Source organism: Miscanthus floridulus, chromosome 1 (assembly GCF_019320115.1).
Source record: "Miscanthus floridulus cultivar M001 chromosome 1, ASM1932011v1, whole genome shotgun sequence".
In the NCBI taxonomy this organism is placed as follows: Eukaryota; Viridiplantae; Streptophyta; class Magnoliopsida; order Poales; family Poaceae; genus Miscanthus; species Miscanthus floridulus.
Window position 1 is genome coordinate 191740911 of NC_089580.1, and position 15836 is coordinate 191756746.

General features: G+C 46.1%; 1 protein-coding gene across 1 annotated transcript; it reads right to left on the reverse strand.

Moving 5' to 3' along the window:
- Positions 1–1948: 1948 nt before the first annotated feature.
- Positions 1949–7241, reverse strand: LOC136507074 (probable RNA helicase SDE3). The gene is made up of 6 exons (XM_066501916.1): positions 6846–7241; positions 6682–6754; positions 4989–5779; positions 4760–4921; positions 3205–4653; positions 1949–3109 (listed from the first exon to the last, which is right to left on the reverse strand). Exons 3-6 carry the CDS (start codon positions 5769–5771, stop codon positions 2597–2599), a joined length of 2907 nt encoding a protein of 968 aa, XP_066358013.1. The 5' UTR covers positions 5772–5779; positions 6682–6754; positions 6846–7241; the 3' UTR covers positions 1949–2596.
- Between the last annotated feature and the right edge of the window lie 8595 nt (positions 7242–15836).

Genomic DNA, 15836 nt, shown 5'->3' on the forward strand with positions numbered 1-15836 from the left:
CAACTCACACAGAGGCCAGAGGCCAGGCCAACTCAACCTCACGGCGTGTTTAGTTCCCAACCCAAATTCCAAAAAAGTGCTACAGTAGCCATCACATCGAATCTTGCGATACATGCATGGAGCATTAAATGTAGACGAAAAAAAAACTAATTGCACAGTTTGGTTGGAAATTGCGAGACGAACGTTTTAAGCCTAATTAGTCCATGATTGAACACTATTTATCAAATAAAAACGAAAGTGCTACGGTAGCCAAATTTTCAACTTTCACCTCGCTAAACACGCGCTAAGTGAAATGTCTCATTTGCATGCTCTTGCTCGCCGTTGGTGTAGGAACGAGACAGGACCCTACCGTCCGTGCCAAGCAAGTGCTTGGACCGTGTGATGACCTAACCATACACATCACATATACGTATGTGCCATTTGGCCTAGTGGTTTCAAGTGTAAATGACAAAAATGCAAGTCTGTACTGGGCTACTCATTCATGAGCTGCAATGGTTGGCGGTACATTTGTACAGCTGTGGTATTTGGCCCATGGACGGGGGAAATGGGAGCACCAGCTGTCGTATGTGTACAACCATGGCTTCTTGTCCTGTGATCAAGAAGCAGTTGTACCACGAACAAGTACAATGAAACGCATGGACCGATGCAAACCTAGTGACTCACTGACTCCTCTCTCTGCATACAGTTCTCCCCTTGTCTCTTCCTCGATCGTGTGGTGGTGGTAGCCCAACACAATGCATTGGGCTTATGCCCAACAGTTTTTCAAACAAAGTCATTTAGCATGTCCTAATAAGTAGAGTTTCAGGGCATTCATTCAGCACACACCAATTCAGATCAGCGCTTCATGTTGCGCATTCTTATTCAAATAGCGAAAAGTTGCAGAAATGGATGTGAGAAAGAAAGAACACAGGAGCTTCAAACTACCGGGTGCTGAAGCCTGAAAGTTTGCAGCAGTGATTGCTGTAGACCCCATGTCCCCACCTCACAAAAATATGTATGGCTCTCCTGAGCTCTGGAGGCCCATACGGCCATACCACTAATAACGAGACAATGCTTGATAAGCTGACATAGTCTCTTGGCGTTATGAAACTGTCTGGAGACTAGGATCGGCAAGCAGGCTCTCAAGTCTCAATTATGTTCTGTGCGAGTGTTTGTTGCACGTCCTTCATCAGAACCCAGCCCCAGTGACTGGAGGCCAAGTTCTAGCAGATACTGATTGCGCTCCGATCCTCCCACGTGGCCGCCACATGGACTTGTCCGGCTACCTCCCAGTGAATTGCTTCAGTTAAACTCTATTTTGTTTGTAAACCAATCATCACTGTCGAGCACATTTGGAACCTATGAGTGAAATTGATTGTTCAAACTCGACACCAAACTTGTCATATACATATATCCTCTTGTCGCGATGAAATACGTGCCCAGCGAGAAAGAAAAAGTACCAATTTCCTCTGTGAGTGCACCTAATTAGGACAAGATAGGACGACTTGTGTGAAGAGGTTACCGGGCCAAGAAGATGAGTAAGCTGAGAAAGTTCTGGGAAGGCCAAGATGATTTTTTTTTTTGAGCAATGGGCAGGCCAAGAAGATGAGCAGGCTGAGAAAGTTCTGGGCCCAGCGAAACATGGATTGGGCCTTGGTCGTCGCAGACGCATCGTGCCCCGTGGCATCGCTGTCACGTGGTCCCTGTTTGGATATGATCTAAAATCGAGCTCCCGTTAAAACTTAAAACTCGCAGTGGTTGAGTCACGAGACGATAATCAGCTCTGACGCGATTCTTCGTGATTCTCGCGACCAGCCAGCCACCAATTACAGGGCCAGCCACCGGTTTATAATCGTATCCAAACAGGCCAGAGATATACAAATGAACCGAAGCAAATTATAAGGATTTTTTTTTTGGTAATATAAGGTAAGGAAATTTTTGGTAATATAAGGCATGCGGTATGCCGATTCAGAATTCCCCTTCAACCATTTATACCATCACAGCTTATTTTTCCACATGAGAATATCCCATTTCCATTATAGCATAACGGAAATACATGAATTTGATAGAAGCCAGGAAAAGAGCAGAACTAGAAAAGGAAGCAACAAACTAAACCTGAACCTGCAAAGGCTAAAGCTCTGACTCAGAACTTAGCAGAACATGAATTATAACTAAAAAAATGGGTCTATAGATGAAGGATGGACAGCTTCTCTCGGCCAAGTAAAGTCGGCAACAAGTTACACGAGTTGTTGACTCCAGTTGCGTGTCTTCTTCTGAACTTTCTGACTATAAACAGAACAATGAAGATTTTAAGCCTGACAATCCTACTCCGGCATGGCAGCCACACCGACACCAAACAGGCTACTGCCGCGCATTAAAACCATGAGCACACGCTCAATGACACGCAAATTAACCACACCATATTTCATGTTGACCGCATCAGGCACATGATGGCCTAAACACATAGACGCAGTTCACTCACTACAACAATTGTCCAGCAGTGAGCTGAATGAAGGCTTGATGTAAGGAAGGGACACCGAGGGTGCTGGGTTCACAAGGTCATCAGCCTCAATTATTCTGCCAATGACCCCCCTACCAAGGGCGATTGCAGGTCTGATCAATCGCCCCAGCCTGTTGCTGGGATGCTCGAAACGTCGCACCAACCAGGAGGGAAGGTGTACTTCACCGTGGATGCATCCTGGAGCTGATTGTCATTGGTTGATAACTGGTCAGCCTGCGCATCTCCCTGTGCAGCCCCTTCTTCGACATCCTGCTTCGGCATCTCCTCAAGATCTGCTTGGGGGTTGCTCAATGGCTGGTTCTCATCTTCAGGCAACTCCTCAGACCATAACACTTGATTCTCAGAAGCAGGTTGAGCACCAGTGTCATGCCTCAAACCGAAGTCAGACGGTTCTTGGTTGTAGTTGCAGTAGGCAGCTTCTTGGTTGCAGTTGCAGTAGGCAGCTTCTTGGTTGTAGTCCTGACCAGAAGGTCCACCTTGGTCTTCATCATACTTGGAGAAGAATCCGGTATCGTCTGAATAAGAATGAGATTCTGGTGGTGGAAGGGGGCATCCTTGATAAGAGTCATTGTCAGCACAGTATCGCAGGAGCCTATCCCAGTGCCGGTCCTGAAGTTACAGTAGTTAGTTTGACAATGAATACATAACAGTGCATGAGATGGACTAGAGCCTAGAGGAGATATAATGAATGACAGAGAGACTACCTTGGTGATAATGTAAGGGTTTCCGATGATGATGAGCAATGATTTTGCGCGAGTGATAGCAACATTGAACCTTTTGTGGTTGCTCAAGAATCCCAGGTTAAAATTTTTGTCAAACTCGTTATGCTTTACAGTCGACCTGACTGTAGAGATGATTATCACTTCCCTCTCTTGGCCCTGGAATTGTTCGACGCTTCCGACTTTCAAGTCGGGTATTTCAAATGTCTCTAGGGCTTTCTTTATCTTGGCAACTTGCTGACGATATGGAGTGATTACTCCTATATCAGATTCATGAACATCCCCACCCCTTGTCAGGTTCCTGATGATAGATACTACTTTACTAACTTCAATCCTGTTGAACCATGATGGATTGGTGCCTTCCCTCTCATCGCATCCTTGAATTCCGACAAAAAGAATAGGGAAGGACTTGTTAGGAAGGCCAATGCAATCATAAGCAGATGATTCTCTTTCTTTACAGGCAATCAATTCACCCTCATAGAAAAGCTCTGATGGTAGCTCTAGGATTGCAGGATGGCACCGATAATTCCTCACCAGCTTGGTCACATAATTAGGATTCCCTGTTTGGTACTGCTCGAAGTCAGTAAGCAGCCTTTCAAGATATGATCTCCCAAGACCATCCTTCTCTGCTTGCTTACAATAAACCACCGGCCCTAATTGCTTTGGATCTCCTGCTAACACAACCACAGTGTCTCTTCCACACAACCCTGACAAAGGAACCATCGCCTCTGGTTCAGAGGCTTGACCAGCCTCATCCAAGAAAATGTGTGTGAAATGCCCTTGGCGAATGCCCTCAGCCTGCAGCAGATATGAACTCGTATAGGTCGATATAACTATCCTGTACTGCACCAATGCTTTTAACGGAGGGCACTTGAACATCCGATCTTGAAAGAAGCAAAACTTGATAAAATCAGTATTGACATCCTCGTATTGACGGCTCTGAGCATTTAGCCTAAAGATATCACTCGGACAGATCAGATAGCTAGCTTGAAGGAGCTTTTCCAGTACATGATCAGCTGCAGTATTGGAAGCAGCACAAATGAGAATATTTGCCCTCTTCTTGCCCGTATAAAGCTGCAAAATGGCCTCTACAATGGTCATGGTCTTGCCAGTTCCTGGAGGTCCATATACCACATATGGTGGAACTCCTCTGCAGGCAAGTATCATTGCAACAGCATCTGCTTGCTCAGTATTTATATGTGGATTCAGAGGCTTAAATGGCCACCTTTTCAAAACTCTATAAGGTGATTGGCGGGGAAACAAAATGCCAGGTCCCAAATGTTTTGCATCATCAATCGATTTGTAAAGCCTTCTCATGCTCACTCTGTTATATGTGAAGCTAACGTGGTACTGGTTTCTGTCACGGTGATTCATGTGGAACTGATGGTCAAATTGTAAAAATATCTCATCAGCTTCAACCTTATGAAGGAAACCCTGGAGACAAACCGACATATCATCATTCACTGAGAGCATATGAACCTATATTCAACCTTTAAGAATGCGCCAAAAAATATACAATTGTCAAGGGAAGGGAACTAACTTGGTAAGGCCGAGCATCATTCCCAGCATATCTAGCAACTATGAAGTCTCCTTGGACTAGTGATGGCCTTTTTTCTGCCAAACCAGGGACCTCAAGAGACAAAAAGTTCATACCCCTCCGTCTCATTAAGACACCCTCCATGTCATATGTTCTCATCTCCTCCTACAAAAAGGAAAGTTAGCAAACCAGGACAGAGCTTAAAATTTAAGGAGACAGGTGTTGAAAATACCTCCATATTGAGTTCTTCCATGACTATAAGAGCGCTAAAAAATTCTGCATAGTTCTTCATGCTCAACTCATCATATAGGACATCAGGTTTCTGTTTACTTTCAATAAGCTCGCGGATGTGTGCAGGTATTGCATACTGACGAAGCTTATGTTTGAATCCTTGAGTGTGCTGCTGAGTTGGACGGCAACCTGGCACATATGGTGAAGGCTCAAATTTCTTAACTTGACCACGTCTCCTGGAATAAGGCTTATCAGAAAATAAGGCCTTGGAGACATTGTCATCTGCCAAAAGAAAAGCCACACGCTCAATCTTCTCATCACCGATATCAACATGCACGATTGATGTATGCAAACCAATATCTTTTGGCATACAAGACAGCCAAACTGTAAGTGTTTGTCCAGGCAGAAGTGTACGGTCTTCCACGGATGTCAAAGCAAGAAAAGCCTGCTTTTCCTCCTCATTTGCATCATTTGACGGGGGTCTCATCATTGATAACACATAGCTGTCTTCTGGGTTCGAAGCGAAAATTCTTACACTCCACAAATTTACAGATTCAGGAGAGGTATTCTCAATCTGAATGGTATCAGACGATGTTTCTCCAACAAGTACAGATTTTAGTTTTCCATCCTTGAAAGGGAAAGGAGCTGAGACAAGCACAGGGGCATCTTCAGATGAATAATCCTGAAAAGCGTCATCATTCTGGAAGTCCATGAATTCTACTTCAGGCTTCTCGCCAGCAACTGAAAATTCATCGTCTGAATAATTCCTACGATGAGTCCCCATCTTGAATCCTGAGAAGCAAAAATGTAGTAACAGTTTTTTTTTTTAAAGAAAGTTCCGTTAACCAAAAGTTAGCATTTAAAGTTAAGTCCAAAACAAGAAAAAAAAACATTCTAGACATGGTATTATGACCATCTACAACTAGGACAACAAGCATACAAACAAATATTACAACCGTACACCAGATACACTATAACGGTATAACCAACTACGTGAAATAGGCATGATATACTTTACTCGCACCACGTGGCAATCACCAAGCCACTGCGGTTCCCAGAATTATGCATCTTAAAAAAAAAGTTCCGTTAACCAAAAGTTAGCATTTAAAGTTAAGTCCAAAACAAGAAAAAAACATTCTAGACATGGTATTACAACCATCTAAAACTAGGACAACAAGCATACAAACAAATATTACAACCAGACACCATATACACTATAATGGTATAACCACCTACGTGAAATAAGCATGATATACTTTACTCACACCACGTGGCAATCACCAAGCCACTGCGGTTCCAAGAATTATGCATCTTATAAGAGTTGCTGTTTTGTTCAGCTCATTTCAAGTTCCAGCATCTCTAGATAAAGATTTCCCCATCACACCAAACTATTCACAGAGGCGTTTTGGCACTGCATTACTCCACTTCCCTTCTTTGCAAACAACTTAAATGTTAAAATTAGGCATCTCACAGCTGAAGTAATCACTCTACATAGCCTAGTAGCCCAGATGCATCAGGGACAGACCCAGTAGAGGACATGAGTGTACACATGCAAACACAATATTTTTTTTGCAAAAAACATACACTTTAATTAGATCAGATCCGGATATAGATACCCAAACAATTCAGGTTACGGTTCGGGTGCCCGGTTTCGCACAGCAGGAAGAAAGGAGGAGGAGGAGGGGCGCGCATACCTAGTAGGCGCTCTTCGCCGGCGAAGGGCACGAGGAAGACCTGGCGAAGGGCGACGAGGCTACACCCGGGCACCTGGCGTAGGGCGGCGGCGGGGGTGAACGGGAGAAGAAAAGGTCAGGGGCTAACTGCAATGCCGCAATGATCGAAGGAAAAGAGAAATTACCGGTCTCCACAGCGAAGCAAGAGCGGGGCCGGGCGCCGGCGATGCGGGCGATAAAAGGGGAGGGGAGGAAGCAGAATCCGCAGGTCGGCGTCGGGAGGGAGGATAATGGTGCAGGGGTTTAAGGGAGGAGTACTGGAGCGGGTGATGGCCCTGACGGAGGTAGACGATGCGAATCAAGGATCATGAAACCACCATTGATTCTGTGTGTTCTTCCGTAGAAGCTGCAACTGCAACTCTGTCCGCCTGAAAGAAAGGAAAGTCAGGAAAAAAGAAAGACGGATGGCCCGGGGGAGTGCGTGCCGCGAACGCAAGACCCGTATGTCTACGCGACGGAGGCCCACGCAGCTCCTCTGTTTCTTTTCTGTGCTTGTTTCTTCCGCACCGCTCGCGCCGCGCCCCCCCCCCCAGCTCGGCCCCGCAGTCCGTCCCTACAGTCCGCCGCGTCTGCTTTCGCATCGCCACACGTGCGCGACGAGCATGCCCATCATCCCCCTGAACCACAGTACCTCCATCCGCTCGCCTCCCATACTTCCGTCCTCCGGCCCCGGCCGTCTGGCTTGTCCTCTGGCCGAATAACATAGAAAGCTACAATAAAACACAGCAATAACATAAAAACAACTACTGCAATATTAAACTGAAGCGCAGGCGTGCGTGTAGCGCAGTGGCAAAGCTCCGGTGGTGGGAGCTGGTCGACCAGGGTTCGAACCTTGGTTCTGCACCGCTTGTTTCGTGCAAGCAAATAATTTTCTATGTAGGTCCTGTATACTCGTGTGACGCTACAATGGAACTATGACGTGTTCGTCGTCTACGGAGCTCATGTGGCTTCGGTGATCTTTAAAAGGACGTTTGAGGTGTATAGGTCGTAGCTTCTAAGGGTGTGCATGTGTGTGATGGTGTGAGTGTGTTGTGTAGAGTACAGATACTACAACTTGTACACTAGGAGTTCAGGCTAAAAAAAAATTAAACTGAAGCAGCTGAAATACCATGTACATATTATTACAACAACACGGAAACAACTACTGCAATATTAGGCTGAAGTAGCTGAAACACCATGAACATATTATTACAACAACACAGAATAAACTTCTGCAATAATAAGTTGAAGGAGCTAAAATATTTGGAACATATTATTGCAACACTGGGTATGAAACATATGAAATAACGCTCGAATAAAAACACTTACAACAACATAGAACAACTACTGCAACATGAGATTGAAGCAACTGAAATATTTCAAAAATATTATTGCAATATTTGTGCCAAGCATATAAAACATCCAGATCAGAACGATTGCAACATCATCTAGAAATAAGTGAAACATTTTGAAACAGTGCCTGCAATAAAACCTTTGAAACAAAATGCAATATGAGCAAAACATCTCTCAGATCTACTTGTGCAACATCCTTACGATTCAACTACAAAGTACCTCTGAAGCGTCTGAAACAACTGAAAGATACAATTGCAACATATAGGCGGGAGAGAGCCTGCACGGGGAGCCCCATGACCGCCAGATCTAAGGGCGTCAGGAGCTCCGTGTGGGGAAGGACGCCGATGTCAGGGAGGGGCGCCACCGGTGTGCGGAGCAGGGAGCCGGGATGTGGGAGGAGGACGTCGGAGTCAGAGAAGAAGACTGAAAGGTCCTAATGGCTAGAAGAGGGGTAAATAGCCTAATAAAAATTTCTACAATAACACTTAGCAAACCGGTTAGACAATTATGAGGCAAATCAAGTGTTGCGCTAGCCTACTAAAAATACAAGCAACCTACCATAATTCTAGTTGATATAGTTTCTATCCACACAATAGCTATGTCACTACACTCAGTTAATGTGCTCTCAAAGGCTAACTAAAGAGCCACACTAACCAAACTAACAAGCTCTCACAACTAGCTACACTAAAGAGCTTATTAACTAGTTTACGGTAATATAAAGAGAGTGAGCAAGAAGGTTATACCTGTAACACCTCGGTGTTAAGCATGCATTAACATTTTGCAAATCATGAGCATAATCATTATTATGCATTCATAAGCATGACATGAAATATAGAATTGAAACATACTAATGAAACATGTATGTTGCATAGTTTTGTTTTAATAGATTGGATGCTATGTTTGTTTTGCCATGTGTGTACCTTGGTTGATCACTTAGACCACTTAGAAGTAATTAGGATGCAATTTGGAGCAAGGTGTATATTCAAAGTGTCAGTGTTTTGGACCGGAGGATCCTCAACCAACTAGTGAATTTAAACTGCGTGCTCCCAGTCCCGGATGGTGATGCAAAGAGACACAAGGTTTATACTGATTCAGGCAATCGATGCCCTACGTCAAGTCTGAGAGATCGATCTTGTATTCCTTGCACCGAAGTGCTTGCAGTAGGGGGTTACAAGCTAGGTGAGAGAGGGAGTTAATCCCAGGTCTCGGCGGGGAGTGATGTGGGCTGCTTGAGACGTTGCTCTCAGGCAGCCGGAAAGTGTGCGTGTTACCCGGTGTTGTTCTCCGTCCCCCCTAGAAATGGCGTAAGTCCTTTCCTTTTATAGTTGAAGGGAGGACTGGGGTAGTACATGTGCTAATTATACGACGTCGTGCGAACGGAGGCGGCGTGTCCGAGCTCTGTAGCCTGTTCCTATGGCGGCGTGGTTGTCAGAGTGGTCCGTCCTTGAAGCGCTGGGGCGACGTGCTGATCACATCCGAACCTGTGCGTCATGGGAGCTCCAGGACTGCCTTGAAGCGGGCGCGGCGGTCGGCGTGCGGGTCGTCGTGGATTGACTGCGCGCGAGGCCGAGGCTCGGTTAGTGGTGAGGCAGAACCATGGTGGGGTCTCGGCAGATGTGAATCTCGAGATGGCCGAGGCCCTGTCGTAGGGTGCCGAGGCTCGGAGGGAGCGGTCGTTCTGGTACGCTGGTTTGGAGGCGATGATGACCCAGGCCAGACTTTCCATGCCGTGTTGTCTTCGAGGAGGGGGTTGCGGGGCACAGTGTGGGCGCTGATCATGGGCACAGCGCCAGAATACAGTGGCCGGTAATCCTCGCCGCGCCCTGTCTCAGCCGGTATGGTGTTGATGCGACTTCTTGTCCTGTCGACCACTCCGTGGTGTCGAACCGCCGTCCGACTGAGATTGGGGGAGTAGGTGACGCATTAATAGGACGTGACATGCTGTCGAGAAGACCGGTCAAGGTAGGAGCGACGGGTTGTTGTCAAGCCAGCCTCGAGCGATACGGAGGATAGCAGTCTCATCCGAGGCTATACGCATGAGGCCTCGAGCGAGTCGGAGATTGGGCTCCCTGCCGAGGCCTCCCGTGAGAGGCCTCGCGCGAGGCGAAGATTGCGTCAGGGTGCCGAGACCTCCCGTGCAAGGCCTCGGACGAAGGCGGAGAGTCGGTGGGCTCGGATGAGGCTGGTGATGAGCCCATGGCTTTCCCTCTAGCTTTGTTGTTGATGGGATTTAAGTGACCTTTTTAGTGTACGCTTAGGGTACCCCGTTTTATGGTACCCAACACAAAGTTTTCTCAAATTTTGCTTTTGAAAATAATCTTCCAAAATATGGTTTTGAAATTTAATTGACCTTAATTTTGTAATTCAAAATCTAGTGGGAATTAGCCCTAGCTCCTTTTGACAAAGTTGTAGAGAATAAATTTTAGAGCAACTTTTATTTTTGGGCCAAAATTTGAAACGGATTGAAATTTGCTCAAAATTTGCATTTGAATGTAATAGGAATAGAAAATAAATTGAAAAAAATTTGATTTGCTTCTTACCGGGCCGCCGCTCCGCTTCTGGCCCGCTCGCGAATTCAGCCCACAGCGCCCGCGCGCTCCCGCTCCCGCGCCGCGCGCTTCGCTCTGGCCCAGCAGCAGCTTCACCGGCCCAGGCCCACGCCGCGCCTCCCGCTCGCCCGCGCCCAAGCTCCGACCGCGCCAGAACGCGTAAGCCGCGTGGCGGCCATGCGCCGACGAGATTGCCGCGCGGCACCACCGGCCTGCCCTGTTCCAACTCGCGCGCCCGCGCCGACCGCGCACAGAGGACGGCCGCCGCGTGGCCGCCGCTCGCCGGCGACGGCGTACGGGTGGCACCCCGGCAGGCCCCGCCACTCCACGCGCTCGCCTTCACCTGCCCGACCGCGCCGCGCTCCCCACTCGCCTCTCCATTCTCTTCTCCATGCCTCACCCCGCTCTCGCGCTCATGGCAGAGCCGCAACAAGCAGCAGCGCCGCCGCGCCATTCACCGGCGACGTGCTCCCCCATCCGTGCACCATTCTTCGATTCTTCGCGCACATTGCTCCGCCTTGCCTTCCTCTTCATTGTCGACCCACCTATGCCCGCTGGCGTCGAGGGTAAGGGTCGATTCGACCGCTTTTTCCACCGCCCGCCATGGCCAATCTCGCCGACGCTCGCGCCCGCACAGGCGACTTGCTCTACTCCCCCTTCTTCTCCTCCTTTCCCTCGCGCTAGCGTCGCCTCGTCTTTGCGTAGCTATTGCGCTCCTTCTCGCATCTCGCCGTGGCCGGAGTCGGTGTTCCTGCCGCCTTGCCTCGCCACCGAGCCACCATGGGTGACGGCGAGCTCGATTTCGAGCTTCTCTGGCCCTACCGCTTGCACTGCCATGTCCGCCTTGGCACGGTGGTCAAGATGGTGGTGACCTCGTCGCCGGCCACCTCGCCGACGGCGAGTTCGCACTGGTCAGCGCCGCCTGCCCTACAACGTGTGGCTGGCAGGTGGGGCCGGCTGACCCACGGGGGGCCGCTCATCAGTGCCTCAGGCGCAGACCTAGGTGCACTGCACCGGGTGCACCCAGCGTTTTCATCGGCTGGTTTTTTTAAAAGGATTTAGGAAATGATTTTCTAGAAAATGTTAAATGTTTCCAAAAATTCATAACTTGCTCAGAATAGCTCCAAATTTGTTGAAATAAGTTTTGCTAGGTTTCTTGTGACTAGATCTATCTGTTAAAAATGTTGCATGTCAGTTTTGGGATACATTTATATAGGGTTTTAGTTAATTCTTGTAATTGCTGTTTTCTTGGAAAATGCTTAATAAATAGAATATACATCAAAAAATATGATTCCAATTTGGTTGATCTATTCTTGAGATGTACTTTCTGTGAAAAATATATGCCATGCTTGTTCTGTAGAAAAATATGGCTATGTGATTTAGGTGCATTTATTTGCTATTTCTTGTAAAATTGCTAGAGCCAAAAATATGAATAAAACATGTAGGTGAAACTTTTGTACAGTGATTGTATGCTATGTAAATCATGGTAAAAATACCAAATCTGTTGTTTGACACTTTTCATAGTACAAAGTATTTTCATGCTTAATTATCAGCCATAGCTTGTCATTTTTGTGTAGGCTATTTTACTTATCCAAATGCCATGAAAATTTTATGGTGGTCTACTTAGAGTAGTACTATGCTACTGTAATTTTCACAGATTTTTATGAGCACCAGAAATATATGTTGTTGTTGTAGCCCTAGTTTAAAATGAAATAAAATAATCTTCTTTAATGTATGTTTAGTTAATAATGTTTTCTTTGGTGTATCTTTGAAGCATCTTAGCTTGCTGTGGTGACTTGGCATGTTAGTACAGTGGTTGTAGTAGTAGTATAGTAGTACATGTTCTTGGATGATGTTGGCTACCTTGTAGAAGAGCTTTACTTCTACTATGTCCAATAAAGTTAAACATGTTCATCTATATTCCATGCATCATGATCATTACATGTCATCTCTCTAATGCACCTATGCATGAGCACTTATACATCTGCATCATACATGATCGCAGGAGGAGTTGCTAGTAGCAGTTCAGGAAGAGCAGACCGGGATAGATCCACAAAAAATCTAGGCACAGGAGGTGCTAGAGGAAGAGGAGCAAGGAGAGGACTTGCCCGAGTGCATGGATCATCAACCTAGTTCGTTCGAACGAGGTAAGCCCCGGAGCATTCTAAGTCTCCTACTTTATAAAAGCAATTCTTTATATATATGAGTTTATATATTATTGCACTAAGTTGTAGGAGTTGATTGAAACCGTTGATGCATTTATTACTATCCTTGCCTACCTTATTACCTTTTTACCCTGTTAGGTCGGGATCGAATAACTGCTTAGCCTTGCTTAGACCGGTAGCGATCGGTGATTTCTGGTCACCTACATTTATAGGTGGTTACTGGAAGAATTTAGCTATGGAAAGAATGATATCCTGGAATTAACCATGTGTGATGGATAATGGGAGACCGGACGAAAAAGCTGGAGGCAACCAGACAGGGTTCTATGGTGCTGTTAGTTTTCCATCTGTGTCGATTAAGGACCGATCGTTGCTCGTCCCTCTTGTCATGTTGAACATATGCCTCACATTTAGCTAGCCGAATAAAGTACATTTTGACCGCGAAGCTAGTGACACTATTCGAGCCAGGATAAACTCGGATTGGCAGACCGGTGCTGAAGGGGGTATGATGGGGATGCAAAGAGTGAGCCCAAGGTGCGTCCTGGCTATCGGGTGGTCCCTAGGTAGCTCGGTCCATGACTGTTATCCCGCAGCTACTTGGAAAGTGTCATTAGTGATCTGTAGCTCACTTGATCGGTGAGTGTGGTTTGTGTGAGGAATAAATCACCAGCTGGTTAGGAATCGATTCGAATCGCCATCGCTTGTGCATAGTGAGCACTTGACTCGAGCTACAACATCGCTGTAATTATGATGGAACACTGATGGTTATCTGGATGGTATGGGATATGCTAAATCTAAGTTGGTAACTGGATGTTATTGGTTAATCAAGTGATTGCTATAGTATAGGTGCTTACCTAGATGGATAGGTCATAATAAAGATGATGCAAAGTACTTAAAATGGTTTCTTCATGATAGCTTATGCTTTTCGCAAACAAGTCAGCTAGCCCACTAAAGAAAGCCTTGCATAATCCTTGATGTCGCTTTATTTTGGTTTAAGACGGGTAAGTCTAGCTGAGTACCTTCTCATACTCAGGGCGTTGTTCCCATTGTTGTTGAAGATGGTCAAATGTACTACGGCTATTGCATTAACTGCCTACACCCGACGATGGGTGACAACTAGGACCAAGGGCAATGGTCACTCCATATCTCTCTTCTGATGCTTTTGTTGGAGATGACTACCTACTAGCACTGTATCTGAACCAAAAGTGTGTGTGTGGCTTTAAAACTATTTGCTTCCGCTATTTCAGTTTGAACTTGGGTTGTAATAAGTTTATGCTCTAAACTCTGATGTATCCAACTATCATTGCGAACTTTATGTAGCATGGGACGATGATTGCTAAATTTGTACGATCTTGGTTTGTATGTCGATTGGTTTGAAATCCTTCGTGGTTTCATGGACTACCGGGTTATACGGGCTTAAGTTTGCTAAATTATCTGCTTTGGCGGAAGATTTCCTTACTTAATCTCGTATAATTGGTCGGTTCTGTTACAGCTGGTATCGGAGCAAGGTTTAGCAGGTTACTGTTCCCATGAGTATTTAAAACCAAAATTGTGTTTAAAACTGAGTTTTAAAACTTAATAGTGTGCCAGTGGTCATATCCTTTATGCCCAGTTAAGGACTCTAGGTGGCTTATTTAAGTACTGACTTGGGGGTCTTTGCATCATATTTCTATTTTGTTGCTCATACGGCGTGCTATTGTATAAGTGCCATTCACTTGAGTGGTAATGTTTGGATCCATTGCCTCTATGCCTCGGTAAGTGAGAGTTGTGAGAGCATGATCGGATACACTGCCGATCTAGGGAAGTGCTTATATGATGCTGGATTATTTACATGCCATATGCATGTTTGTATAAAGGTATCCAATGTGTGGGGAATTCCATCCTATGGTGACGATGCCATCGATAGGATGATGGTTCGGGTAGTTACTACCGTTGTACGCGTATCTGGGGATGCGTGTAGAGCGAGTAGATTGCTTTACTGCTTTCGTGCATATTTTTCATACTATCAGGGTTTGGGCTGAAGTGGATCTCTTGTAGGTACATAACAGCGCTATCGTGTAGTACGTATTAGCTACGTTTATGAGAGGCCATTGTATGTCACCGTCTATGCCGCTAGCAATTGTTATTTTTCCTAAGTTTGTGAGAATGTACGGAACATGCATGCATCATGTTGTTACATATCATTCATGGCATTGTTTCTCCCCTTATAAGTTGATTATCTCATTTTGATAAAAATGACAACTTAACCTTGTTCTCACATGAGTAATAAAACAAAAATTTGCTACAGATGGCACGCACAAAGCAGACTGCTCGCAAGTCCACCGGAGGCAGAGCTACCCGCCATTAGCTTGCTCCACGTACCCATCAGCACCACACGTTTCTTGGAGAGTTTGGGATGCCTACACTCTTGTGGAGAGTGCTCAGCTATGTAGGCTATCCTGATGGAATGGAGCCCCGCTATTTCTGGACAAATGAGTAGTTGGGGGAAGGTCTCTTGTTTACTATGGAGGCCGTTGTTCGTCCCTGAGGTGATGGTTCTGAGTGGACTGGTTGGCGTTATGAGTCAACTGGCGGGACTGCTGAAGAAGCAGCTGATAGGGTAGCCTTTGGAATACTGAGGGATATTATGGATCATTTTCCTCAGGAGTTGGCAGCCACTATAGTTGGAGTCTTTCCAAGGGGCAACCCCTCCACTGACTCATGGCAGCAAGCAAGAGGAAGATCTCTAGAGATTGGTGCAGTAGAAGGATAGAACAGTGATAACCCTGCTATGAGCGCCATGTTTGCAGTGATGAAGGCTTTCGATGGAGTAGAAGGTAGCCTAAGACATGTGTCCGGTGCTCTTGGTCAGGCCCGCGATGACGGACATCAGCTTCAGAGGGATCATGACGCCGAGATTGAGAGGCTCAATGTAACAACCCGAAAATCCACACACCAAAAATACCAACTACAAAATTTTCTTTTTCCCAAAACTCCCATGTGATGATGAGTGTCATGTATAGAAACCCAACCTAAGAGATGCATTAGGTCTAACCTCAACCCAAGTCAATACATAAGCATGGCATATCATTTG

Excerpts from the sequence above, each read along its gene's own strand:
- LOC136507074 (XM_066501916.1), bottom strand. The coding sequence starts at position 5,771 with ATGGGGACTCATCGTAGGAATTATTCAGACGATGAATTTTCAGTTGCT. Across the intron at positions 4,922-4,988 it reads TGGAAGAACTCAATATGGAG|GAGGAGATGAGAACATATGA; the intron begins GTATTTTCAACA and ends TCCTTTTTGTAG. Across the intron at positions 4,654-4,759 it reads ATGATGCTCGGCCTTACCAA|GGTTTCCTTCATAAGGTTGA; the intron begins GTTAGTTCCCTT and ends GTTTGTCTCCAG.